Raw genomic sequence first — 27,579 nt, forward strand, 5'->3', positions numbered from 1 at the left:
AGCCACAACACTTTTCAAATGGTTTTTATTGGGTTTATGTTCCCTTTTATGGTTTTGCAGAATTTTCACCACGTTTTTCTTTTTATATGTTCTGTACGCACATTAATTAAGTCTTCCAACCTTGAATGCACTTTTTGTTCTGTGCAGCATGCACTTAGCCTAACTATTTTACCCTCCAAAAGCTGGGTATGAGAGAGCTAAGAAGGTTCTCGAAGGGCTAGCCGTAAGCTATGCTTGCGGAGAGAAAAGCTCACATGTGAACGGCGCTCGCACATGCAATTTCGAAAGAGAGAGCTTTTCAAGATAAAAGCTTCTGATCTTGCATTTGGGCTCTCTATGGAATGCATGTACAGTGGGGAAGGTTCAATATTTTTGCGATAAAATAAGAAGACTGTACCAAAAAAAAAAATTCTTAATACAATTTTTGTCCAGACATTCTAAATTTTGTATTTTTGGTCTGCAACCTTCACACCCCCCCGCCAGATTTTATCTTAGGGTTTTGACCCAAGATAAAACTGAAACAACAACAAGGAAGGGTGCAGACTATTGTTTCTAGCTACCAAATATCCTTAATGTGAAATTTCCCCAGCTCTTTACCGTTCAAGTCTTCCAGTAGATAAATCAGTTGGCCAATTCTGCTTTACGCGAGCCTTCACTCCAACTGGAGCTAGTTTAGCGTTAACGTTATTGGCCGCGCTACTCAAAGAAAAATTTCTCTTTATTACTTCTTGACCTACCTCAAACGAACGAGGCTTGGATCTCAGATCGTAAGTGCGTTGATTTCTCTCGTAAGCTTTTGTCAGGTGTTTCTCGATGTTTGAGCGAATCTTCTGAAATTCGTCAGCTCTTGACAATTTTCCCTCGCCCTCGTTGAGTAATTCGACTTCTCGCAACATTTTGTAATCTTGGCCATGTGAAATCATGTGCTGACCAAAGACCACGAAATAAGGTGCCATACCAACTGATTGGTGTATTGATTTTCTCAACGAACAGTTTATGCTACTAAGGAACACATCCCATTCACGATGGTCAGTACGAACGTACGCTCTGAGCGCGGCATTAATCGATCTGTTAACCCTTTCCGCGGCATTCGACTGTGGAGCATACGCCCCTGTACATAAGTGCTGAACACCGTACTTCAAAAGGAATTTAGAAAAATCACTACTTTTTAAACTGCGTACCGTTATCGCTCACTAGCACTTCCGGCACTCCATAACATGAAAATATCTCTTCCCTCAATAGGTCAATCACTATCTTGGAAGTAAATTTCTTGACCGCCTTTAAGAAGGTAAATTTTGAGAAGTGATCCAGGATGATAAATATTCCTATATTGCCCTTTCTGCTTCGAGGAAAGGGACCAATAAAATCAACGTACAACCGTTGAAAGGGACGTTCGCTAACTACTCTAGCGCCCATAGGAGGTTTGAGAGAGCGTGTGGGATGTTTTGTGGTCTGGCATACATCACATGCGGAAATATAATCGCGGACGTCTATTACCATTTTTGGCCAGTAAAATCGTTGCCCTTATTTGGTCGAGGCATTTGGCAATCCCACAATGTGCAGAGGAAGGTTGGTCATGCGCAGCTTTAATTACGCCCTGTCTCAAGGCTTCGGGAACAAATAATTTCCAAGACTCATCGGCTTGGTCAGAATCCAACACGGAAAACCCTGTACGATAATATATGTAATCGTCGATTACTTGAAAATCTGGGAGTTTGAGAGCACGACTTTCTCTCTGAGTGATCGATACTCCGGCGACTGAACGCATCCGACTTTAAATCGATTTCCGGTAACACTTCGCATTCCAAAACCGCTACTTCCGTAACACCTTCGAATGAACGAGACAAAGCGTCAGCCACTACATTTTCGCTTCCTTTCCTATGCTCGATTTCGAACGAGTAACCTTGTAATTTTATTGCCCATCTGGCTAATCTACCGCTGAGATCTGACTGGTTCATAAGCCAACGGAGGCTTGCATGATCCGTAACAACTTTGAAGGGATGACCATCGATGTACATGCGGAATTTTTTATGGCCAGTACTACCGCCAAGCATTCGAGTTCCGTTACCGTGTAGTTTCGCTGAGCCTTGTTCAGCTTCTTGGACATGTAAGCTATCGGACGCTCGCAACCTGAGTCGTCACATTGGGCTAAAACTGCACCTACCCCATGAAGAGATGCATCGCATTGAACTACAAAAGGCTTATCGTAATTAGGATGAATTAAAAATGGAGCTGAGCATAATTTACACTTGATATCATCAAACGCTGCTTGTGCCTTTTCATTCCATTCATACGACTTTCCACGGAGTAGTTCAGTGAGAGAAAAGATAACAGAAGAGTAGTTGGGAATAAAACGTTGATACCACCCAGTCATTCCTAGAAATCTCCTTAGTTGCTTTTGAGTCTTCGGTATCGGGAATTCATCCACGGCTCGTACTTTCTCTGAATTAACTTGAAGCGTCCCTCACCCACAAGATACCCAAGGTAGTCCACCCGTTTCAGACAGAACTGACTCTTCTGCACGTTTATTGTCAGTCCGGCTTGTGTAATTGAAGAGCAACTTCCGATAAATGTAGCAAGTGGTCTTCAAAATTGCTTGAAAGCACCAATAAGTCATCAAGATATACCAACACATGAGATTTGAGTTGATACGGAATTACAATGTCCATCAACCGACTCATCGTGTGTGGCGCGTTTGTCAATCCAAACGGCATTCTTTTAAACTGATAAAGCGGCCTATTTGGTACTGTGAAAGCTGTTTTCGCACGAGATTCTTGGTCTAATCTAATCTGCCAGAAGGCATCCTTAAGGTCTATCTTTGAAATACAGTGAACCGGCGGCAACCTACTTAACAAGCCATCCATGATTGGAATTGGATACGCATCTCTGACTGTAACTGCGTTGAGTTTGCGGGCATCTAAACAAAGTCGCACCTTACCAGGTTTGATGTGCAGTGTGACAGGAGATGACCACGGGGAGCTCGGAGCTTCTTCAATAACGTCCATACTCAACATGCGATCGATCTCTGCGCATAAAGGGTCTCCTTTGCTGGAGACAAAGGGTAAAATCTTTGCTTAACTGGCTTGCTGTTAGCCGTATCAATGTGGTGCTCTATTAGGGTTGTTAACCCCAGTCCATTCTTTTCGAAAGACGGAAACAATTCGATCACGTGCTGTAACTGCTTATTTTGAGAAATCGACAAGGCTAACTTGAGCAACTCGTGCTCGGATTGAAATGATAATTCGCTTATTGTCCATGATGATGATGGAACGATAGAAATGCCAAATCTTTTCCAAAAGTCCATTCCACATATTATATCCTGTTGGATAGATGAAACTATTAGAAATTCAAAGTCCGAGTGTATTGAATTGTAATTCAGAGGAACTTTAATAAAACCAGCTACCATCTGAGTCTGACCGTCAGCAGTACGAACAACGCCTTTCATTTTTTTTTTTTGTTGATTCTTCGAGAGAATTATATCGGCTAATTTTCCTCCGATGACGCTTTTATTGGCTCCGCTATCTAATAGCGCAAGGTAGCTCTCACCGAGTATCTCAACTTGAGTAAAAGGACGAATATCGCTCGCTTTGTGAACGACCGAGGAAACAGTGACGTGACGTAGGCTTCTCTTTCGCTTCCAAAATTCGCGCATTCGTTCCGCTGAACGAGACAACACCGCTAAAGGAGGTTTGGGATAGTTTGGAAGGTTTCGGCTCTACGCTTCTGATATTCTCGAAGTCTAACATGGTATGGTCTGAAATGTGGAGGGATTGGTATGTCTGAGGATGATTTGGATATGTCTGGTTTAAGTTCACGTCCGGTAATAAGATGTATATGTTGAACATCCGAGACTAACGTCGGATGTCGCGTCTTGTTAACCGACGGACATCCTGGGATACGTTTTCCGTAGTCGATTTACACTTTGCACAGTTGGGCTTGTACGTATCAGGTACACCACAACCATAACAGAAAATACGACGAGGTTTTAGGCATTCCTGGTATTTGTGGCCCTGTTCTTCGCAATTCCAGCATTTACTAAAAATCGGAAGATCGGAGTGCATAAACTTCGTCAAGGGAGTCCCCTTCTTTTTCGGAATTATCTTCAGCTTCTTCGTCATGACTTATGGAGTTCACAAACCTCTTGCTATTCACTACTTCGTGTCGCGAAAAAGGCTTTGACTTCAGATTTCGAAAGAATTCCTCGTGCTTGTGTGACACTCCTTGCGTAAGGTTGCCAAATCTGGAGTTTCGATATGAAGCAAGTCGAGCTTCAGTTCCGACTTTAAATTCTCGCGAACCTCTATGGTGACGTCACCATCCTGCATAGGCTCTCGTAAAGAGTCTGCGATAGATAGCATCGCATCTAGAAAATCGTCAAAGCTTTCATTACTACCCTGTTTACGCCTACGCATGGCTGCTTTGATCTCTCGATCCGAACGTTGATCCTGGTATCTCTCTTGCAACCGGCTGCATAACTCATACCAGTCAAGGTTATTCGTGGTCCTATGAACACGCCAGTAAAATGACAAGGCTGAATCAGTAAATAAGAGACTGGCAAACTGCGCCAGTAAGGTAAAGTTTCCATTTAAACAATTATTGGTAAGACAATTCACTCTATAAATAAAATCTTCGATGGGAATATCTTTGGAAGATCCACTGAATTTTATACGCCACTTGGAAATGATATTTGAGATCTTATCAGGATGTTCACTAGGAATGTCTGTGAAATTCGCACGAGCACTAGATGGGCGTGGCCTGTAACTATTGTTACGAAGATTACTAGCGCTGCTCATTCGAGGGAAGGATGGAGCAATATCACTCTCCCATTCCAGCTGGGGCTCATCCCTGAAGTTCCTAGAAACATTTGTCAGGTTCAGATTCCTCAACTCCGTTGTTATTTTCTCTGAAATAACTGCGGTCATATTTTCCTGAAATTTAGTCATGGACTCTGAAATAAGTCGTTGGATATTTCCTTCGGAAAGAACATTGGATTCCGGCACACGTCTAGTCTGGCCAGGTCCTGGTCGTGGGTTAGGTCGTGCACTTGAGGCTTTTGGGGTATTTCGTACCTGTGACCTTGTTTTAGGACGATTTTTCGGAATTGCTCCGGTGTACGAAAAATTCGCCGCGGCATTTTCCCCACTCTGTAAATTCGATTGAGATTGTGAACGCAACGGTAACGAACACAGCTGCCTACAAATCGGGCATGTCTCATTGGATGTCAACCAATCCGATAAACACGACCTGTGGTATTTGTGTTTGCAATGGGTTTCTACAATGTCGGTGTCCTGGCTAGTATCATTGCATATAGTGCAGTGTACGACTACCTCGCCAAGATTAACATTTATATTGTCAATACTTCGCCTTACCGCCATTGTAACAAATTATGATTAAGGAAAAACGATATAGTCTTTAAGACCCGAAAGATTTTTTTTGTTTGATTATAAATTCGAAAATATGGGCAATGATTGTGAGGGTCTCCTATCAGGCACCAGCACAGCAGAAGGAATGTCTTCAGTTGTTATAACCTTAAGTCCGTAAGCAGAAAAAAGAAAACAAAATTTAGTTGTTGATCCTTTCGAGAAAAAGAGGAACAGGACCGAATTCTCCAGTCTGAACAAGTCTCAATTAATCTCGAGAGAATAAAGGTCATTCGTCTTCGCTACTAGGTATAGAAACAATTTACTCAGAACTATCGTTCCTAGTATCCTGATGAAATGATATAATGAAGTCTACTGTGATCTTCTTCTATGCAATATATCCACTGGTCTGGGTCCGACAATGATCAGATTCCCAGCTGTTCCGAGCTGGATATATAACACAAAAACTGAACTACTTTAAAATTTGGATCAATATTGGGTTGCGGAAGGGATTGGGAAGGTTATTGGGGAAAACGTGAGGGAACCTATAACCATAGAATATATAGTTGGTAGGTACGGCCATTCGGGCCCCACGTTGGTAGATACGGACCATTTGGGCCACACGTTGGTAGATACGGACCATTTGGGCCCCACGTTGGGCGCCATTTGTTATGTAACGGACACGGGAAGTGTCGTCTCGTCAGCACTCTCTGTCTACTAAAGGTTGGCCGGCTAGGCTCAGGGAAAATGGGGTGGGTGTTGTGCTGCGAAAACGAACTCCGTCACCTAACAAAATCGTAGACAGATTTACGGGAACTGGGATCGGAATTACAAACCCGGACGGAACTTAAGGTCCACTACCTACTGTGAAGAGCAAGGTGGTTGTGCTCTTCCCTCTTGACCCACCCTCCATGTAGAATAACATAAGAATATGCCATTATGGTTCTACCCAAAACCTTCTGCTGCTGCGCTATGTGCCTTAGGAACCCCTCCCAAAAATCAGATTAGAAATTCATGTTAATCGTTATAATTTTACTTTGACTTGTATAACTTCATGTTGTTTGTAACCCCCATTATTTCTACCCTAACCCTTAAAACTATTTTTACTGCATGTGTATATATATGTGGGGCTAATTTAAGACATAGGAATTCAAGAGAATGATCAAATATGAATAAAAATAATATAATCAAAAAATATAAAGTAAGAATGAATTAATTAAAGGAATTAAGTGGCATAATTGTAGTGATTGTAGTTAATAATAATTCATTTTATATATGGTTAAGCATGCATGTCTCACTGTGTAGACGCTATTCTCCTGACCCGGAGTGTATGTGTATATATGTGTGTCTACTTACAGACTTTTAAACAGCTGCTGGTGTCGTTGGGCCCAATTTCACGTTTGCAATAAAAACTGTTAAAGAAATGTAGAAATATGCAAAATAACAAGAAGCGTTATGAAGAGGTATTTTACCAATACCCTTCCATGGACACAATGAGACCGATGATGCACCTTTTAAAATCTATTCTTAACTAGGCATAAATTTCATTTTTTTTTTTCTTCTTCTATTTCTAAGTTAACGTCTAGGAATATTTAATATTATTTAACAATTTTCTTTTCTATTTTTTCTTCGATCCATAACTTTTCATTAAATTTTCTTTTCTAGATTTTTTGTGATTTTTTTTTTCTTCCCTTAAGTGGCTTTTAGAATGTCGGCATCGAACAATTTTAATAACCTGAGAAAAGGAGAGAATAGGTGACATACGGTCAGGTGGGTCTAGTTAAGTGTGCATAGGTGTATGGTCAGCCGCAAGGGCAATGACCGCTGAGCTAATTTTTCCACACCCTACATGTGCAAGCACCAACATTTTCTTTACACAAGGCGCGGTGATATAATATTTTTTAGATGGTTTTATATTGTCGTTGTTGTTGAGCGGCTTAATTGCGCGTGAGATATATGTATATAAACGGCTCGGTCCCGATCGCCAAGTCCATCCGTTTCTATGCCTGCAGGCAAGGTCCGGTGGCACCAAGAAGAAGGACTGATGATCGTCATGAAGCGGACCCCCCCTCCTTGAGGGTGGTCAGGCCAGGTCAGCAATTTTCTGCCACACGTGGATCATAACCTATGTATGTACAGTACATACGTGAAATTATGTAATAAGGTCACTTTTTCATTTTCTTTGCGTACCTTATCCAGGGTTTGGTTTTTTGTTTTTGTTCTTTGCAGCCACAACACTTTTCAAATGGTTTTTATTGGGTTTATGTTCCCTTTTATGGTTTTGCAGAATTTTCACCACGTTTTTCTTTTTATATGTTCTGTACGCACATTAATTAAGTCTTCCAACCTTGAATGCACTTTTTGTTCTGTGCAGCATGCACTTAGCCTAACTATTTTACCCCTCCAAAAGCTGGGTATGAGAGAGCTAAGAAGGTTCTCGAAGGGCTAGCCGTAAGCTATGCTTGCGGAGAGAAAAGCTCACATGTGAACGGCGCTCGCACATGCAATTTCGAAAGAGAGAGCTTTTCAAGATAAAAGCTTCTGATCTTGCATTTGGGCTCTCTATGGAATGCATGTACAGTGGGGAAGGTTCAATATTTTTGCGATAAAATAAGAAGACTGTTCCCAAAAAAAATTCTTAATACAATTTTTGTCCAGACATTCTAAATTTTGTATTTTTGGTCTGCAACCTTCACAATATCCAGCAAGCAGCATCAGGCACCCAGTGAGGCAGGCAGCTGGGATCTTCATCATCAGCAGTGGCAGCACACATACCGACACAATGGGCGGTGCATGTGAAAAAAAGTGAGAGGATTCCCAGGCCCCTGGGCAGTGGATCTGCCTTGCAACTCACACACACACACACACACACTCGGAAAGATACACCCACACACAGGGTTGCACTTTGTGCGTTTTGTGGCAAATTAAAAGATAAAACTCACCGATGCAGCAGCTGCAGCAGCTGCAACAGCAACAACAACTTCAGCAACAGGCTGCAATTAGTCGCCTGCCCACCCCCCACTTCTGCCGTTTGTTTATCTCGCAGTTTGCATCTCTCCAACTGCCCCTCTCTCCCTCTGCAATTCCGGTTCTGCCCCAAGACTTTTTCTCCAAGATACTTGTAGGCCCTTTCCATGCCATTGATTTATTTTCCTACAATTTGTTAGCCTCTGCCTCTACCCTGCTGTCTGTCAACTGCAATTGCAGTCACCAGTTTGGCCAACAAATTTCAAAATGATTCTCCAGAAACTGTTGCTAAATTCACGCTGAAACATTGCCAGCTTTAGTTCAGGGCAAATATTTGTTTTTAGTTTTTCCTCCAGCTTGCCAGCAGTCTGCTGGGGCCTCTCTCTGGTAGCTCAATTAAGTATTGATAGATGCACTTTTTCCATTGATTATATGGGGAATTGAAAATGCAAATAAGTTGGGAAATTGTATTGCAATTGGAAATTAAATTGTTGCTTGCAAAATGGATTAGGCATGCATGGAACATGGAGCCATTGTTGAGGCTTAAAGTTGCCTCAATGAAATAGGGTTTGTATTAGAAAAGTTGGAGCCTTGAAAGCATCGCTGGAGTATACTTTTTAGGGCAATTAAATGACAGTTCACTGATACTTTTATCTGCCCCATTGTGCAGGAAAAAATCCCACATCATGCCTTAACTTTCTCTTAGAATTTCCTTTACAATTCGAAGCACAAAGTTTTCTCTACCATTTGCGACTCCGATGATTTATGTCCAAACATTGACTTGGACTTCATTATTCATTCCACCAAATTCGAAGCGCGTTTTGTAGTGCAATCATTTCCTAATGAGCATATTGCATAATGTCCATTCTGCTCACTGGTGGCTCTGCCTATGGTGTCCATAAATTATTGAGCAAACACGCAGAAAGACATTAACATCAACATTCGATTTTATGGGCCGCGCTGCAGCCGAAACTCTGTTTGCCCTCCGACCATAAAATGTATCCGTCTGCCTGCCATTTCGGGACCCATTCATTTCGGTTTTGCCTTCTACTCGTTTGCTAGTAATTTCTGCTTAAATCAATAAGACTAAATGCCGTGTTTATTGTGGCACAACGTTGCAGGAGTTTGGCCTGCCAGCAGCCATAAATTAACCAATTAATGTTCGTAAATTAAACAGACACTCTAATGGCTCCCAGGCTCAAGGAACTCTGCCACGTCCACGTGTAGATAAATTTCAGTGCGGTTCTTGTAAGGAGAATACAAATCTACAAGACTGTCTGAGATGCTGCTTTCCCCTCTAATCTCGTGGTGCATCCTCTGCAGCATGACTTGCAGCACTGTCATCGCGGGTATTGCTGTGGCATTGCCTTGTCTTTGCTGGTGTGGCATCGGTAGCTGCTGTTTGGCCGACAGCTGTCGGAGCATTTGTTGTTACATCTGTTGCATCGACGGTTGCTTTGTTGCCTCTTGTGTTGCATAAAGAAACATCTTGTCTGCCCCGCTGCAGCCTCCTCAGCAGTGTTGTTTCTGCTGCTTGTTTGTCGGCTGTTTGTTTGCTTTGCAGTTCGAACAAGTTTATTCTACAAAAGTGAAAGGTACTCGCAGATCCGACTGCGGAGTTGCCAGTTCGACATGCCAGCTAACCGTGTCAGTGACGCACTAAAACCGATCAGCCGCCTCCTAATGAAGATGATGCCCCGCGCATGATGTCAGCATGGGGCACGCATAATTGGAAGGGGTGTAGAGGCGTTCTCCTCCGCTCGGGGTCAGTGAGCACATCAATGCGAACCAGCGAACCAGTTTATCCACCAGTCTAATGAAGTCCATTTACATGTTGTGCACTGGCCAGAACTGGAACGCATCAAATGGCAGCTGCAATCATCGGAGAAGGCTGCCTGTAATGTCACATTGCGTATACGCCGGGCAGACGCCATGGAGACCAGGCAGACAGCTAACAAGCTAAATGCATTTGCCCAATGCAAATTTACTGATTCCCAGTTATGGTTTAATCTGTGACTGTTTCTCGTGCACTTTATGCAGTCGTAAAATCAAATTAACTTGCAACAAAGACTGGCACATCAGCAGCAGGTGCTGTAACACAGGCAGGCCGAAATGGATTAGCATTAAAACAGCTCCACCCAAAAGCCAGACACATTATCCCCCGGGCTTTGCCGTGCCATCACGGAGATCTTCATGTTGGCAGCCGAAATGCCACTTGGCACCGCACTTGCCCCCCTTTTTGGGCACAGCAGTGCCACTGACTGGTGGCAGCCAACACCGGGGCCGTTGTAATTAAAATGTGAACAACACCATGAGGCGGACAAAGGCTGCTGCTGCTGCTGCTGCTGGGCATTTATTTGTCTGAAAGCGCACGCCCCGCCGCTCCACGGGAGTCTTTTTCTCCGTTTAATTTTCAGTCTGAAATTTCCAGTGGCTGGATGATAGCATCAGGCAGCAGTCGGCGGGGCACAGCATTCAAAAGGCCAACAGGTAGCAAGTGGACTGGCTGGACTTGAGAAATGGCAGTCACGAAAGTATGAAGCCCTCAAATGGACTTTCGACATAGAAATAATTCAAATTGATAAGCCAATCTGTAATAGCCACTGAGCCAGTTGATGGCGTGAGGTTGGTGTGCCACTGGGTGTCGCTGCAGCATCAGTGGAAGCCGAACTGAAGCCAGCTCTGGCTTCGTGTTGTTGTCTGGTTTCGAGGCATTATCTCTCTCTGGCACTTTAAACCCGTAATTAGTTTACACTTGCCGTAATTGCGGCATAAATCTTGCACTTGCCACAAGTGTCGTAATAGCCAGCAGGCAGCAAACGAACAAACGAACAACCCAATCCTTATCTGTGTCCCTATGGGAGTGTGTGCGAGTTTTGTTTCTTTTCTGCCAGCAATTTCACATCCCACACATCCCAACTTTATATCTACATCCCATAGCCCCATACCCAACCCCCAAACCCTTGCCCAAAACTTTATTCCCATTGCCAACTGCCGCAAAATGATTTGTAGCCTTAAGTGGATGAAGGCAGCAAGTCCGGGCCGGGGCCAGCAGCGCATCTCTGGCTTGTGGACTCCGAAAAACTGTGAAGTGAATTAGTGGCCAGCGCCCAGTGCAGAGTCTCTCGTTATGTGGCACGGCTGAGCCTGGCTTGTTGTCACGCCATTTTCGAATAAACCGCTTCAAACAGTAAATATTATACCTGCCCCCAGAACACCCCCAGCCACCATCTACCATTCCCATACGTGTGGGGCTAGTGGCTCTCATGACGGGCATAATGTGGAGCTATCATCGACTTGGACGACGCAGCAGCCTGACCTTTTCCAGCTCTATCCCTTCCCTTCCCTTCCCTTCCCCCTCGTGGGTGTCTGTGTGTGCCTTTTGTGGGTATTGTTGCCACGTTTTATGGTGCTATTTAGGTGTCGTCCGCTGTGTGTGTGACTTTTGCTACTATTGTCCCATTGTCTGCCGTTTACGGAAATGTCGCGTGCTGGCAATAGGAGGAGTTCCCCAATTTTCCCCCGTTTTTGGGCTGCCAGAAAGAGTCAATAGAACTAGCGAATTATTGTAATTGTTGAATTAAATAAATAAACTAACTAAAATCCTACTTTAAGCTTAAATCAACTTAAATTTTTGTGTGCCCAAAGGCTTTAAGCTCCTTCCCCTTTCCCCCTTCACGACTCGCCAAAATTCCAGAGTTTGTAAATTGAAACCACAACTGAAGGTCCGAAAACGGATTGCTTTCGCTGTGTAATGAAAGATGTTAACACAAGACCATCAAAGAAAAGAAACGAAAAGAAAAACTACGAACAAAAAAATTGGCTGGGAAAATTTATTTTGGGCATTTCTCTAGCAGAAGCCCCGCTCTCCCCACTGCACCCTCTGTACGGGTAGGAAGTGGTGAAAGAAGAGCACTTTCTCTCCTTTTTTGACCGAAAAGATAAACAACGTTTCTGCATGTGCACACACACAGAGGGGGAGAGCGCGGAGCGACAACAGCAGACACGACACGACATGACACAATGTGGTCCATGCAGATGTGTCCATGAGCTGCAGATAGACTTTAATCTCCCTGCTCCCCGATTGGCCAGTTGCGCCTTCGGTTCAGCTTAATTAAAACCGTGAGCAATTGCATTAATGAGTGCGCCGTTTGATTAAAGTCTCCGCTAGAGACACGCACTCCAGAAACAGAAACACAAACAGATACATCCACTGCTGCTCCAGCTGCAGCTGCACGTCTGACCATTTGGGAGCTGCGTTCGTGCGAAATGGCAATTAGTGGGCGGCGCCTAACTGCCTCGACAATGTGACCATTTAGCATAACTGCGAAAAGAGTTTTGCGACAAGCAATGCAACGACATTGCATAAGCCGGCGACATGTTGCCACTGTGGCACACGGTGCAACGCATCGTTGCAAGCAGCCACAAGATACGCGCTCGGGCCTGCATGTGTGACCGAAATCCAAACATAATCCTAATGCTAATGGCACTGGCAGACCAACTCCGAGCAGACCTGGCAGACCTGCCGCATTGGCCATGCATTTTGGGCTTCCACTTACCCATCTTGACATTTGGTATTCCCTTCCATATTTTTTGTGTGGCATCCACGCCCATTCAGCCACATGGGGAATCCGCTTACGGCGTGGAAAATGAAACTGGCTAATAGCTTTCCTCAGCGAACACAATCGAAAAAGTATTGCCAAAGCGGGCAGCGGCAAAAATATGCGAAAGAGAGGAGAGAGAGAGACTCTGGCCAAAGCCAAAAAATTGCTTAAAAGTTGAAGAACAAGTGCCACTACATGGCAGATAATGCAACAACTGTGGCAAGAACTTGAAGAACCAGTTCTGTAAGTCTGAAGACCTCCCAGCAGCAGCATTCTTATGGAACAATTGCAAAAGTGGTGGGAAAACTTTCTCATACGCTGTGCTGAGTAAACTGAAGATCTTCCCAGAATATAACTGGAAGAACAACTCTCTTAATTAAACACTAAAACTATAATCAAGTTAGTGCAATTGCTCATAGTAAAACGATATTCAAAGATTAAATGTAATTGGATGGGTAAACCGCTTACTTTTCCAATGATATTTATGGCCATCGCAAATGCAAGAGTAATCCAATTAAAGTTGAATTAAAACCAATAAACACTAATGAGTAACGACACTAAAACGAATTGTAAATATTGATTATATTGTACATATTTTAGATGCTCTCCTAAAACTTCAAAACATTTAAAACACGTCCTAGTAGTAGGTTCCATGAAAAGGCAATAACTTTCCTGATAAATTTCTGGCTAAATTTCTGGCTGTCTGCTATCTGCTGGCTGCAGGGCAAAGTCGTGGCTGAATTCAACTCACACAACTGTGCGATTAGTCTTTTATCTTGTATCTTGTGAATGCACTTTGGATTTTGTGTTTTTCGAATGAGGCTCGCCTTGGGTCTGGTGTTATGCCAGAGCCACTTCCTGACACGTTTCCCCATTCGAAAGGTTAAATGTTGAGCGGGTTCCTTCGCCTTGGCCAGACCAAACCGAAACCAGACTGTGGACTGTGTGGGGAGCTGTGCGGTGGCTTTGCAAATTTACAAGCCTGCAACTGTGGCAAGGTCTGCAAGGTTACAAATGGCCAGCTCGTTAATGCGACCACTTGCGGTTTCGTTTCTGTTCGATTCGATTCGTTGTGGCAGCTACGGGAAAATGCGCGAATCTGTGGCAGCCATGTAGATCGAAACCTGTTCCACCAGTGACCTTTTCCGCGTGCCTCGTGCAATTTTCATAAGCCCCTAATCGAGCCAGCCGCGTGTCAAGTGCGTGTGTGTCTGGCTGTCTGCCACTCAGCCTCTGTCCGTTCAGTCAATGTTGATGATGATGTGTGATGGGGCGGCGCACTCAGTAGATGTATCTACAGCTCGAAAGAAACTTGCAAAATATTTATACATTTTTCACGCCGCATCCGTTGGCGTGCCACGAGTCCGGCCTGCCGTCCGCGTCCCTCATCAACGGACAGCGGACAACGGACAGCTGTGCGTGAGCTGCCAGCTGGCAAAGTGGCAAAGTGCCTTGGGGACTTATCGCTTTGGAGGTGTTTTAAATTGCCTGCAATTTGGTGTTTTATGATTCGGTGGCCTTGCCACAGAATACGCAACGCAGAAATCTTTCTCTTTCGTGTGTCCAGTGATGTAATCTTTCTCCTTCTTTCTCCCTCTCTCTGTGTGTGTATCTCTTCCCATTGATCATGTTTTCCGCATTTTCGATGAAGTCATTTTGGTTAAGGGACAATTATCACCACATTGCATACCAAATCGTGGCCGCCCCATCGACTGTCTGCACCGTCTGCCTGCCTGACCCGTCGGGCATCGTCAACATCTCGGACACGTTCGCTCATTAATATTTGCGCTGTCAATTGAAGCGGTTTCGGAGTGCTTTAACAACTGAAACGATGACAACACCAGACCGGAGGCAAAACAGCAACAAAAGCAGCAACAACCACAGTTGAGGCAACCCGACAAACAGCCAAAAACAAGCAAACGGCAGCAACATTTGCATGAAGATACACACAGCACAGCCAAATCAAATTACTGATTTACTCGTAATTGAAACTAAACAATTACAACGAGCTGGGGATACGCTAGGAATATGTGTAAAGTGAAGTCAATATTGATAGATGTTCAACTAGAAACTAGATTAGGAAAGCTAGAACTGGAAACCCTCCAAGGAGCGTAGGTATGGAAACTCTGAGGGGATGAAAATATGAAACTAATAAGTAATTCTGAAGAATAGAAGCGTCGCATAAGATCTAACTTCTTCTGTATTGTCTACCAGCAATGTTGAACCCAATAACTCTTCGACAAAAGAAGCCGCAAAGTCAAAAATCGTTCGAGTTTTCATTTCCAAGAGATTAGTGTCGCTCCTAAATTTAAAACTCTTGTCTATTCCCTACTTAACTTATAGCTCAGCTCTTCATACTTCACAATTACGATCTACGCCCTCTCCCTGCTGCTCTCCAAGTGCTTCTGTAACCCTTTTCCAGTCAGACAACCGCCCGGCACAAAATCCTTTTTGCCTTGACTGCCAAATGAGTAATGCAGCTGCCAGTCGGATTGGCATATTCAGATGCCGGCTAAGCTCTCACATTAATTTTGAGCCTCTGCAAAGTGAATCATGAACAGAAATCCGCAAAATAAACCAATAAAACAGGCATAAAACGTCTTCGGCAGGCGAAACCGCAAAAAGCGAAAGTAAAGTTCGCTTCGATGGGAATCTCAATCTGCTTGAAGTCCGGGGACTGGTCGTTTATCTCTGGCTCAATTTACGCTTCGACCGGCCGCTTACCTAATCGAAGAGCAAGGGGAGACTCTGTTCGGGGGCGCTAGCAGGTCTTTCGGAGTGCATCCATTTTGGTGCATTTTGCCACGCGTTTTGCTGCGTCGCCATAAATCGCCTTGATTATCGCGCCGCTCGGCTGCACTTTCAATCGAAGCGAAGACCGCTGCAGTCTCTCATCTTTCATAACTCGATTCCGATTGCATCCTGACGGCGGCTCTTACATAACAAAAACCCAACGATGGGTCCGACTCTTTGCTGTCATTTGTCGGGCCGTTCTTTCACTTTCATTTCGGTTTTTGGTCCGATCTGTCAGTGCGGGCTGAGGCTGCCCTTAATTGATTTTAACAAGTTTTTTGTGCTCGCTTTCTGTGTTTTGTTTTTTGGTCCAAAGTGTTTTTCCTCCGGCACCGCCCTGCCATTTGGGGCATGGCATGCCTACGCTCCATCAATCTTGTGACCTCAGCTCTCCGGTCTGTTGTCTCAGTCTCAGGGCCCTCGAAAGTGTGAAAACTGAAACCCATTTACGCAAAATATGATTCCATGTTTCGCATCTTGTTTACAATACCAAATATGTCCCACCCTCACACCCGTCTCTATGGTACACAAAACTTTTTGCTCTGCTGTCAACTTCAATTACATTTGGGCCAAAAGTTGTTGGAGATCTCCGGCTCTCAGGGGTTGAAGCAGATTCGAAATTTAACAGCAATTTAGTGCGGGAGCGGGGGGAAACTCAATTACAAGGCCCTCGAAATGATTTCAACAAATGAATCCAAGGCTCCAAAACAAAACAGAAGCCTCAAGGAGTTCAAGGAGTGCCCAAAGCAAGCACCGCAAGAGCTGTGACATCAGAGGCAGAATGCTTATGGAGAGGCAAGGAATGCACTGACCACTTGAGTCGGGGAAGCCAAGGCAACAATGAAGCAGATACAAAGATACGCAGAGATACCCCTGAGATACCCCCGAAAGAGTCTTTTTTGGTGTTTGCCGCAAAAGTAAAAGGAATCCCAGGCACTGGCCACGCATCTTTAAGTCTTCGACAGCGCAATTTAAATAATTGTGGTTGCTTCTAGCCACAGAAGACACTGAAGACAGAGAGGAGACACTGAAGACAGAGAGGAGACACACACCGATTACATAAGCCGGCCAATAAAGTTGCAAATCCAACTCTGCGCCTAATGACCATTTGCATTATCTTCTTCCATAGTTGCCAACGCGCCAAATTACACAAAGTATTCAAGACTGTAGCTCCAACTCCGACTCCAAACATCATTCCACGAGCCAGCCCACAAAAGCCAACTGCAGCGGAATTGGCCACGTATGGAGTAGGAGGAGGGGGAGGAGTACCCCAACGAACGGCAGACGCTTTGATGAGTTATTTCGACAGATATGCAAATGCAAAAGGCTTTGGCTTCAGCTTCGACCATTGTTGGATCGATGGGACGAAAATCGCACGTGACGCGGAGTGTGTCTCCCTCTTTGGCGTTTCTGGTTTTCGGGGCACGTGCAGCTGGGCTCCAGGAAGTGCGCAAAGCAAATTTTGGGAAAACTCTCTTTTGATGTCACTGAAATTATGTACAACATCCATCAAGCGATTGGCGGCCATTAAATATGCATTTGGAGAGGCGCACCAACGCCTCAGTGACCGCAATCCCAGCGCCAGATTTGCCCCAAAGATTACGCTCACCCAATTCCAATTTGGTAGATTTCTCCGCCACAATTTCAACTTTTCCACTGGGTGCTGTGAAATACAAATATTTAAAATTCCAACTTCATCTGCGACTCCGACTCCGACAGACTCCCGACTCTGGGGTGAATCAATTGCGAGTTATTAGCTCTGACGAGTGCAACACAATTTCAGCAAATGCAAATCCGTGTGAGAGAGCAAAACCTCATTGGAATTCAATGCATAATCCAGCCATCCATCCACGAGTCGTCCTTCATCCGGGCGGCGTCGCGTCTTGATTGTTTCTCCCTCAATGCTGCCGACTTTTACGATTTCATTAACTAAACTTTTACGATACGAGGCAGACATAAAGAGCAGGGGCTGCAGCACAATTGGAATCGCAGCACAAAGTTTCTTTTTCACACGTTTTCGCTGCGAGACACGAGAGGCGCGCGACTCGCGGTAGCAGCTTCCAGCCTTGCGCCTCGAATTGCACTTCATTTGTAAAATTACGCATACGACATGCTGCGCGAGCACTCCCGTCTCCACCCCGTTTCTGCCTTATTTTTATGGAGCCATTCGCATTTATGTGCGCCTCCAACGTAATGCGTTTAATTGCAGGCAACATCGACCCAGATTTTGGCGCAGTTGCTTTCGTTTTCGGATTTGAATTTGGAGTTGGAGTTTTAGTTTTGCTCTTTTGGCAGTCGAGGGGCGTGCGCGTTTGAAACTCGTTTCCGCTGTTGCAGCCTGTCACTGTGTCAGCTCCCCCAGCTGCCTGCCAGCTCAGCTTTGAGAAGTGGCCACTCCTGCTGCAGAACTGCTCCAACTTTGAGCCCCAAAAACTTTCTTGGAGTGCCAAGTGTTTGCCTTCAACTTGTGTGAACTTCGCGGAGACATGTGTGGCACGTGTGTTGCACTGCAACTGTGCAACCGCATGATTAATGCGCTGCCGCGCTACACGACTTTTCCATTTGCCAGTTAGAAAAGGACCTGGACGGTCTCTGGGTCTGCCGTTGTCCACACACTGGCGAGCAAATTGGAATAATGTAACACTCAACGGAAATTGCAGCCCATTAGAAGACGAATGCATATCAAAAAGTGGGGCAGCAGCTGCCCCAACCCAACCCAGCCCATCTGTCTGCCCTGCCACATGCCGCAATGCCTGAAAGTCATGCAAATTCCACCGCCACAACATTGAAAGGAAGAAAGGAAGGAAGCATTCAAAGGAATGGTTTAACATCGTGTACACACATTCATTCGTTCCTTCACACGTACTGCAATTAAATTAACATCTCCTTCCTTTTCGCCCCTAAAATGTGTGTAAAAAAAATAGATTGCAAGTCAGCAGTCGATGAGGCAGCGGGGCAACGGCAGAGTAAAAGCGAAATGGGTGAAAAAAAAGTTCTGCCAACTGTTCTGCTTATAATGGAATTGGAATGTGGTCTGCTGGGGTGCAAACAAATTGGATTTTACATCCACGCAGCATCCGGGCAGAACTTAAAGCCAAAATTTAGTGGTTCCTCTAGCCCTAAATTTAAGTGAAAAACTGTGCAAAAGTTTAGGGCAGCATCTGCTGGGGACACAAACTAATCCTACAGTAGAAATAACTTTATCAAGCCCAAAAAACAACTTTTAATTGTTGGCTGCCAACGAAGGTTAATGACAAACGGCTTGAGCACAGACTGGAAATATTTGTTGGGTGTCTAAGAGTGGGGCCAGGTCTCCGCTATTGGGCATAGACATTTTCATTTGCCGCCCGACCTTAGACAATTTGCTGTGTTTAAATTGCCAAATGGTCAGCCGTTAAATCTGCAACAAAAAAGTCGTTGACACTAATTAGCATTTAAAACCGCAGCAACAGGCAGCAGCCAGCAGCAGCAGCAACATTTTCAATTGAAGACAATCGGAGAAACAAACATAAAATAAATAATATGTCTGGCAGAGATCTTGCATGCATCTTGCCCATCCATCGATGATAGCATCGCTGGACAGATGGGAGATGCAATTGGCGCCAGCCAGCGGCAACATCGACAAACATTTACAGCAGCAGCAGCAAGAGGCAGCGGCAAGAGGCAGCGCCAAGAGGCAACATCCAGTGCCACCAAAAATGTCAAATGTAAAAAGCAAAGCAGTCAAACGGCAAAAAACTGTTCGTTCGCTCGCTCGCTCGTTCATGCTGCAATCCACAAGCAAAATTTAAACAAAATTCGTATTCAACAATATAAAAAATTTGCACGTTGCTCGTCTCTGTGTCTGTGTCTGCCTCTGGCTCTGCCGCTGCGTCTCTGTCTCTCTTTTCGTTTGCTTAACAAGCAGGAAGTGGCGCTGGGCAGACAGTGGAGATGCCACCAAAGCCATCGCCAAAGCCATCCTCAGTCCCCGTGCCCCCGCTGGCAATAACAAGCGACAATAGATGCAGGAAGCAACAACTGTCGTCGTAGTCGGCAGCTTCCTACCCGCCATCCGGCAGCCACCATCCAGCAATCCATCGAAATCCCTCCCGTTGCATAGGGATGAGCCAAAGCTGCTCCCGTTGCGTGTGCGTTGAGAGCGTGGGGCAGGCGCCATCTTTCAGTGTCATGGAAAATGTTGCACGTTTATGCAACAAGCATTGCACTTCCCTGCCACCCCCCAGGCGGCAGCTCTTCGATTAAAGTTCAGCCATCTGCAGCGGCTTCGGGGAGCACTTTTCAAAGGGGAAGTGCAGAGGGGGTGCGGAGGCAGGAGGTTAAAGCGCGATAAATTTGCATAATAATTAAATGAATTTACCATTTAAAACCCAACACGAATACGGGATAATTATAGCCAACTAATTGCCCTTAAAGATATCCCTAAAGAGGGGAAGCTGCTTCCCATTTATTTATATTTTATTGACCCCCAGAGGGGCATGCTTCATGCTCCCCATTGAGCGTGAGATTTACCGCAGGCTGCGGTTTTTTTGTTCATTTTTTTCGGTGATCTTTGGCGCTGCGCTTTTGGCGCTTTTCCCCCCAAAAGGCATTCGGAAGTTGTGTGGGGAAAATGCCTAGCAAAAAGCCACAGAAAGCGCATGAAATTAGCCAACTTAGCCTTGATTTGCACTTCAAGGCAAGCGCTTAGAGTGCAACTCGGATGTGAACTCGAACTTGGATTCCGTTTGGCATTCCCAGTGCTCCAAATGGAGCTGCCTGGCTGTGGTCGCTCTGGGAGTGCTTTGCGGGTGTTCGGCTTGGCTTTTATTTCGACATTGAATCGGTTACCGTTTCCCACATTGCCACATTGCCTGCAGTGGAGCAATTTATTGTGGTACTTGTGCAAGTCTGTCAATACACGAAAAGTCGCTCGATGCTGGCCGCTCGTTAGGATTTTTGCATATGGCCCCAGCCAAAGCTTTGGTTACGCAACAAGATCTGTGAGTGCCAGATTCAAGGTGAAATCTGCACGCTGCACGGCCATTTGTTGTGGCAGGAAATGCTCTCTGTGTGTGTGTGTGTGTGTGTGTGTTGCATGGACGAATCCCATTTCCCACTGACAGCTGGACTGCAGTTTTTATTATTATTATTTTTGTATGACTCCGAATCGACAACGGGTTTCTCTGCCATTTGGCAACTCAATCATAAACCGAAGATTTGTGTTCATCTCCCCCCTGATGGACTTCGGGTGATAATTATCTACGCCCGAGCCGACCCACTCTAGACAAGCCCCCCCCAATGGTCGTTTATGAGCATGATAATCCGCGAGATTATTCATAACCATTCGCAGGTAATTGGCCAGATTGAAAAGAAAGCCTCAATCCATTAGCCACAACACATGAGTAATCGAGTGGGAGCCGAGAGCTGAGAGCTGAGTGGCGCCCAAACACTCGAACAAAGACTTGAATGTGTCAGAAAAGAGTAAAGTGAATGCTACTTATATTTGCAGCTTCCTCAAACGAAAACTTACAGCTGGGCAGCGAATTGCTGGGCATAAAATCTCCCATTAAATTGCTGACCCGAAAATTGCCAACTAATTGAAAAAGTGTTTATACAATTTTCCCTTTCTTCTCTCGCCGACTTTTATCCCTTGCCTTCCCGCACACCCTCCTCGCCATTAGATTCGGTTCATTGAACGTTAAGTTCGCTTCGATTTGTGGGGAGCACTTCATTAAACTTGAAGCAATTAAATGAGTGAATAAGAAAGAGCGAAGGAAGAATACAAAAGATGAGCGAGCGCCACAAAAATATGTATTTTATGGGCATTTAAAAAGTTTTTGAACAACAATTATGCAAGAATAAATAAGACAAAAGTTTAAATGGAGAATAAATATATGAAGTCTCTGATTCATGGCGAAATAATTGTTAAGGCCTTAGACCTTAGACATTAGACTTTGTCTAGGGGCTAGTCCCAAGGCTAATCCCGTTTGACAATTTCGCTTTTGTACCCCAAACACGACCAACCCAATTTTTGTTGCGAATTATCTTTGTGGCAAGATCTGTGAATCGTAGCGTAGGCCTTGCACAGTGGCACACTTGCACACACACTCGTAAAAAACACACACACATCCACTCAATCAGTCTGTAATCTGTCATAGCACGTACTCGCATTTGTCATATGTTGGGGGAGAGATCATTCCTTGCCCCCCCGCCACACAACACAATGGCTCAAAGATCCACAACACTCGGCCACAAAAGTCTCGAAAAATTATTCAAATTGCCATTGTTAGCACTCGAGAGTACGGCAGCAGGGATTTTCTTTTGATTTTCACTTTCCACCGCTCGTGATCGTGAGCGTGTGCAGAAATCTCCAAGCCAGAAGGAAAGCCAAAGCCAAAGACAGAGTCTGCACCGTTGGCCAGCTGACGCTCAAGTGCGGCAGCCGAGACCCAAGCCAAGTCGGAGGTCCCAGGCCTCAGAGGCCCAGCGGTGAGAGAGCGAAAGTGCACGACATTGGGATACAGACTGTGACTGGAGCAGAGCCACACAGAGAGAGAGAGTCTGGCGGTGACTCTCCTCTCCTGCACATCCGACAACGGGAAGCCAACGTTGCTAGAGCGAAGTGAAGCTCGAGTTGTTGCTGTGCTGTAATAAGTTGATTGTGCGGTAATTTCGGTTTCACTTGCCAGCAGCCTACACACATGGAGACAGACACAGACAGAGACGCCAACGTTAACCCCAAAGCCAGACACAGACACAGACTCGAGACTCTGACTCGGACTCTGAAAGAGAGAGATGGCCACAAGCAGAGTCTCATTATTGGCCAGCTCACTTGGCATGGCCTGGCCACGCATGCGCAGATCCCCCATAAGTCGCATCATCATCAACGTGATGATCATCATGAGCATGGCAAAAGACCCTCTCGCATCTCCATTGGGCTTTGCTTTGCGAATGTCTGAGTGTTGCTGTGTGTGTGCCGCGCTCTGTGGCAGCCAGCAGCCAGCAGCCGGCAGGCAGCCTGCATCTAGCTGGATTTCTGTATAAATTGATGATGCGGCTGCAGTGGTTCGTCAGTGAAGCATTTGATTTGGTCTAATAAACAACATCCGAGCACCAAGTCGAGGATACCAAAACGTGAGGCTCTCCAGCAAAGTCCTCCAAGTGTTCCAGCCCAAAACGTCCTAACTCTTGTCTTGTTTTTCCACCACACACACACACACACACAACACACACCACAGACCTAGGATTACTGTGATAGTGCCAGTGCAAAGTGTGTGCCGTGTGTTGTTAGATCCGAAACCGAAACAGAATATCCGGCAATCCGAGTGCCCCCAAGTGCAATCCACAAGCAACGCCCATCAATCCGTGACTTAGCAGCCATGAAAGCCTTCATTCTAATGTCCTGTCTGGCCCTGGCCGCGGCCCGTCCTGAGGCTGGCTACAATTACAACCGTCCCGGCGGCGGTGGTGGCTCCGGCGGTGGATTCGGAGGCGGCGGCTCCAGTGGTGGCTTCGGAGGTAGTTCAGGAGGCGGCGGCTTCGGAGGCGGCGGCTCCGGTGGAGGTGGCTTCGGAGGTGGCTCCAGCGGAGGCTTCGGCGGTGGTTCCAGCGGAGGCTTCGGCGGCGGTTCCAGCGGCGGTTTCGGCGGTGGCTCCAGCGGCGGTGGATTCAGCTCTGGCGGCGGCGGCGGCTTCGGAGGTGGATTCGGAGGCGGCTCAGGAGGCGGCGGTGGTTTCGGCGGAGGTGCGTGAGAGCGTCAAAGGTGCAACTTCGATCAGGAGTTAAATTTTATTTTTAATTCACTTTGCAGGCGGCAGCATTGGCGGTTTCGGAGGTGGAGGCGGCGGCGGCGGTGGCACCACCTTGGTGCAGAAGCACATCTATGTGCATGTGCCGCCACCAGAGCAGGAGGAAGTGCGCCAGCGACCCAATCTGCCCGTCGGACAGTCCCAGAAGCACTACAAAATCATCTTCATTAAGGCTCCATCTCCACCCTCGTACCAGGCGCCAGTCATTCCCCTGCAGCCCCAGAACGAGGAGAAGACCTTGGTCTATGTGTTGGTGAAGAAGCCCGAGGATCAGCAGGACATTGTCATCCCCACACCCGCGCCCACACAGCCCTCAAAGCCCGAGGTTTACTTCATCAAGTACAAGACCCAGAAGGAGTCGGGCGGTGGCATCTCTGGCGGCATCTCTGGCAGCAGCGGCGGCAGCAGCTACTCCACCGGCGGAGGCGGCGATGGTGGCTACTCTGGCGGCGATGGCGGTGGCTCCATCTCGGCCCCGTCCAGCAACTACGGCCCACCCGGCAAGTCTGGCCCCTACTAAGCATTCACCAACCAACAATGCGAACTTCGAACTCAACTTCGGCTCAAGCTGCTGACTAGTCCTGTCGTTGACACGCCCCCACACCCCCCACTCTCACAATGAATCTCCACCACATCGACATATCAACATTCAACCACACATCAGCATAAACACCACCACAACCACTGCGACTTGACCCGAAACGTGACGATCTTTTAGCACACACAAAAGTGTGTCCCTTCTTCTGGTCCCCTGGACACACTGCCACAATCTTTCCACAACACGGGGCTAGATCCAGACCCCGGACATTGGGGTACTTTTGTATATAATACGTTTCCAAACTTCTCACTTTCTCTCACACTTTACTCTACTCTCCATCCATCTACTTCTTCAACTTTGAAACTGAAAATTCTATTAGCTAATAGGCGACGAGTGCGGGTTCCTTGGATGGGAATCTCGCTTGGGCGCCCGAAAGAGCGATGACAGAAGATGATCATAATCGATGATGATGATGATGACGATGATGATGATATAGAAGATGAAGATTTAGCGGGGCTTTGACACAATGCTCCATGCATACACATAAATCTATATATATTTTAATTATACTAGACAATAAGTACTTTATGCTCAATAATAAAAAAACAACGGTGACAAAATTACGAAAAAAAACAAACAACAAGTGATTTGAATTTTGCTGGAGAACTCATTCCAGAAGTAGTCTCTCTCTCCTGCATCTAGCAGGATTGAAACATCTTTCAAGATCTTTGGATTGAGCTATTAACCCATAAAGCATATCATACCAGTCATACAAAATTTCTTTTTTATTCAGTTTCTCATCCGATCTTTCGATCTGCTATGACTTCCTGTGATCTGGAAAACATCTTTGATTGAGGGAATACTTTTAAAGGATTTTTTCTATGGTCATATTTTCTTACATTTCTCATTTACATTTTCTTAACATTGTTCAAATGGGGTATACATTATTTGTAACTATATTTATATGTTTATACGCATTTATCCATTTGTTCTACTTTTATAAAAGTTCCCTTGGGAGCTCGAAACGAGAAACCAACTACGAGCGTTTCTGTGTATAAGCTCTACATATCCTCTATGGTTAGCAGTGAACATCCTGAAGTATTTCACTCTTATTCCCTTCCTTTTTTAACTCACTTTCCCTTGACTCACTTTCCGCTGACCTCGTTTTCCCGGCTTCCCTTTGCGCTTAGCCAATTAGGTTCCATCTAATTCAGTTATCCGCTAAATTTATGCTTATCCCCAACCAAAAAGAAAAGTGCAAATTATTGGGCATTTCTTGGGAAAGTTCTTGGTGCGAGTTGTGCAACTAATTAAAAAGTACTTTCTTTATATTATGAACATAATTTTGGTATCCTTTAACTACGCTCCCAGTTTTCCACTCATTTTCGCACTTCTTTGTGACATTCAGTGGACAGCAGCGGAACCCGCAATGGCCAACCATTTAATTAAATTGAAACGTTTGAATGGCAAGTTTTTCTTTCGAATGCCGCAATTGTGGGAATGCCATAGAAAGAGTGTGAAAACTTTATAAACACTTTCAGTATCTGTAGCAATGCGCTTTTCCACAGCACCCACTGGCACCCACACCTCCCTGCCGCTGCCGCTGGCCGTGTGCAAAATTGCAGAAAGTTTTTCTCTGACTGAGGCTTTTATCTTTCAAGCAACTTCTAGTCGACAGTTGCCAGAGGAATACTAAGTGCACACTCGTAGAGTGTATGCTGGTAGCTGCTTGGCAGATCTTTCCGCTTTACTTTGTTAATGACAAACTGTCGCTTTTGTTTTTGTTTTTTTGTGCCTTTTGTTGCATTTGCGCTTAGTTTAATTTTACGTACTGCTCTGCTTGTGTGTCTTTCTTTCTCTCTGGCACACTCGTACAATGTATTTTAATGCCTTAAGTATACAGCGGCAGAGCAACGGGACAACAGCAGCAGCAGCACAGCGTTGGCATTGTCATTGCCGCTTGCTTGATCTTCTTCCTCTTTGCCGCTCGTTCGCGCTGATTCCTCTTTGCTCTGCGCTGCTCTGCTTTGCGTTGGCTCTGCTCTGGCTCTGCCCTGCTGTTCCTCTTTGCTCTGCGCTGCGCTGGCTCTGCTTTGGCTCTGCCCTGCTGTTCCTCTTTGCTCTGCGCTGCTCTGCTCTGCTATGGTTTGCGCTGCTCTTCTCTGCTTTGTCACTTTCACTTTTGTGTGCTTGTTGTTGTTGGGGTTGTTTCGGTGTTACTGTTACTGTTACTCTTGCTGCTTACTGCTGATGTATGTACATATGTATGTTTGTACCTTTACCCGTCTGCTGCCTACTGTCTTGGTCTTGGTCTGGGCAGCATCATTTGCCTCGGTTCGGTTTGCTCTGTGCCGCTGCCTTTGTTCCCAGCATCATATTTTACGGGCATATGATTTTGCTTCCGCCTGTCTGGGCGAACAGCAAACACTGCTGCAATTTGCTGTAGCTGTAGCTGGTGGAGTGTCTCTCTTCGCACAATCAATGGCAATCCGTCATGTTGGGCTTTGCCCTGTGCCTGCCACACAATGTCCGATTGAAAGCCGCATGTCCATGGATACCATTCCCATTCCCATTCGCAAGGAGCTGCCTGCCATCTTTCTAATTACTCCTACTCGGACTTGTAGCAGACCTGCTTGTGTGGCCCTGCCCCAAGTGTCCATTGTTGGTCGTAAAATGCTGGAGAAACAATATCGTTGATGCACTCACTAAACCCGCCATGCCACACGTTGCACGTGTGTGGCCTGCTCCGTGCCATTCCGTGCCTGCTCGTAAAAGTTCGAACGTGTTGTCCGCCCAGCACATTGTCCGCAAAACGAAAAGTCCAAAAAGACTATAAACATTGCTTTGCATATGGTTAGGGGGTGTGGTGCGCAAGGGAGGACAGGAACAGTACAGTACAGAAGCCTGGACAGAGTGTAAATCAAACATAGGAAAAGCCCCAACACGAGGCACACACACGCCCACACTCACAGCGGAGGCAATTTGTAAAGTTTCGGCAGCCCGCAACATTGTCCCTAAAATTGGTTCAGAGCAGCACAATCTCCCCCTCTATTGTGACAGGATTTGGGTGCTGCATTCTTGCTGATAGCTAGCCAATTTTTCTTTAGGCAACATGCATTTGGCACTTGAGCGCTTTGACATTGGCCGAGAGCTACAGAAGCCGCAAGAATCTATTATGTCGGAGATAGAACTCAAGTGAAACTTTTATGACAACAATGTCAGCTTTGCATTGAGATGAGTTCGTGCCACCGTCAACTGAAGAGCACAACTTGTGTGCCTCCCAAAGGATTCGTCTAACGAGGCAACTCCCACGAATAAAAAGAGACTTTGCCAGGCAAATGATCTGGAAGAAACCCTCTCAATATGTATGTCAGCAGAAATGTGCATAAAACCGAAAGAGGGCAAGGGCCAGGACCACGCGGAAGAAAAAAGCAATTTATGTGCAAAAGAAAAATGTTTAAAATTCAATTTGTAAGCGGCGGCCATAAGGTAAACACGAGAGGCAATTCTCGACTCGCGGACACGAA

The 27,579-nt window shown here is 45.7% G+C and overlaps 2 protein-coding genes and 1 long non-coding RNA gene across 4 annotated transcripts in view; 2 read left to right on the plus strand and 1 right to left on the minus strand.

Annotated features, from left to right (window-relative positions):
* The window catches only part of LOC117899343 (RYamide receptor), a 67,405-nt gene that overhangs the window by 33,981 nt on the left and 5,845 nt on the right, over positions 1-27,579 (plus strand). The gene's annotated exons all lie outside the window — the stretch shown is intronic.
* LOC117899379 lies at positions 5,136-27,319 on the minus strand. The gene is made up of 3 exons (XR_004649175.1): positions 27,309-27,319; positions 25,118-25,122; positions 5,136-5,364 (listed from the first exon to the last, which is right to left on the minus strand). It is a non-coding gene; the product is annotated as an uncharacterized LOC117899379 (long non-coding RNA).
* LOC117899378 (loricrin) lies at positions 22,785-24,662 on the plus strand. Its single transcript, XM_034809360.1, has 3 exons — positions 22,785-22,840; positions 22,945-23,449; positions 23,517-24,662. Exons 2-3 carry the CDS (start codon positions 23,086-23,088, stop codon positions 24,032-24,034), a joined length of 882 nt encoding a protein of 293 aa, XP_034665251.1. The 5' UTR covers positions 22,785-22,840; positions 22,945-23,085; the 3' UTR covers positions 24,035-24,662.

This window comes from Drosophila subobscura, chromosome O (genome assembly GCF_008121235.1).
Source record: "Drosophila subobscura isolate 14011-0131.10 chromosome O, UCBerk_Dsub_1.0, whole genome shotgun sequence".
Classification (NCBI taxonomy): domain Eukaryota; kingdom Metazoa; phylum Arthropoda; class Insecta; order Diptera; family Drosophilidae; genus Drosophila; species Drosophila subobscura.

Bases quoted from the DNA above. Each gene is read 5' to 3' on its own strand.
- LOC117899378 (XM_034809360.1), top strand. From the start codon at position 23,086: ATGAAAGCCTTCATTCTAATGTCCTGTCTGGCCCTGGCCGCGGCCCGT. The intron at 23,450-23,516 runs GTGCGTGAGAGC...TTCACTTTGCAG, and splicing joins CGGCGGTGGTTTCGGCGGAG to GCGGCAGCATTGGCGGTTTC.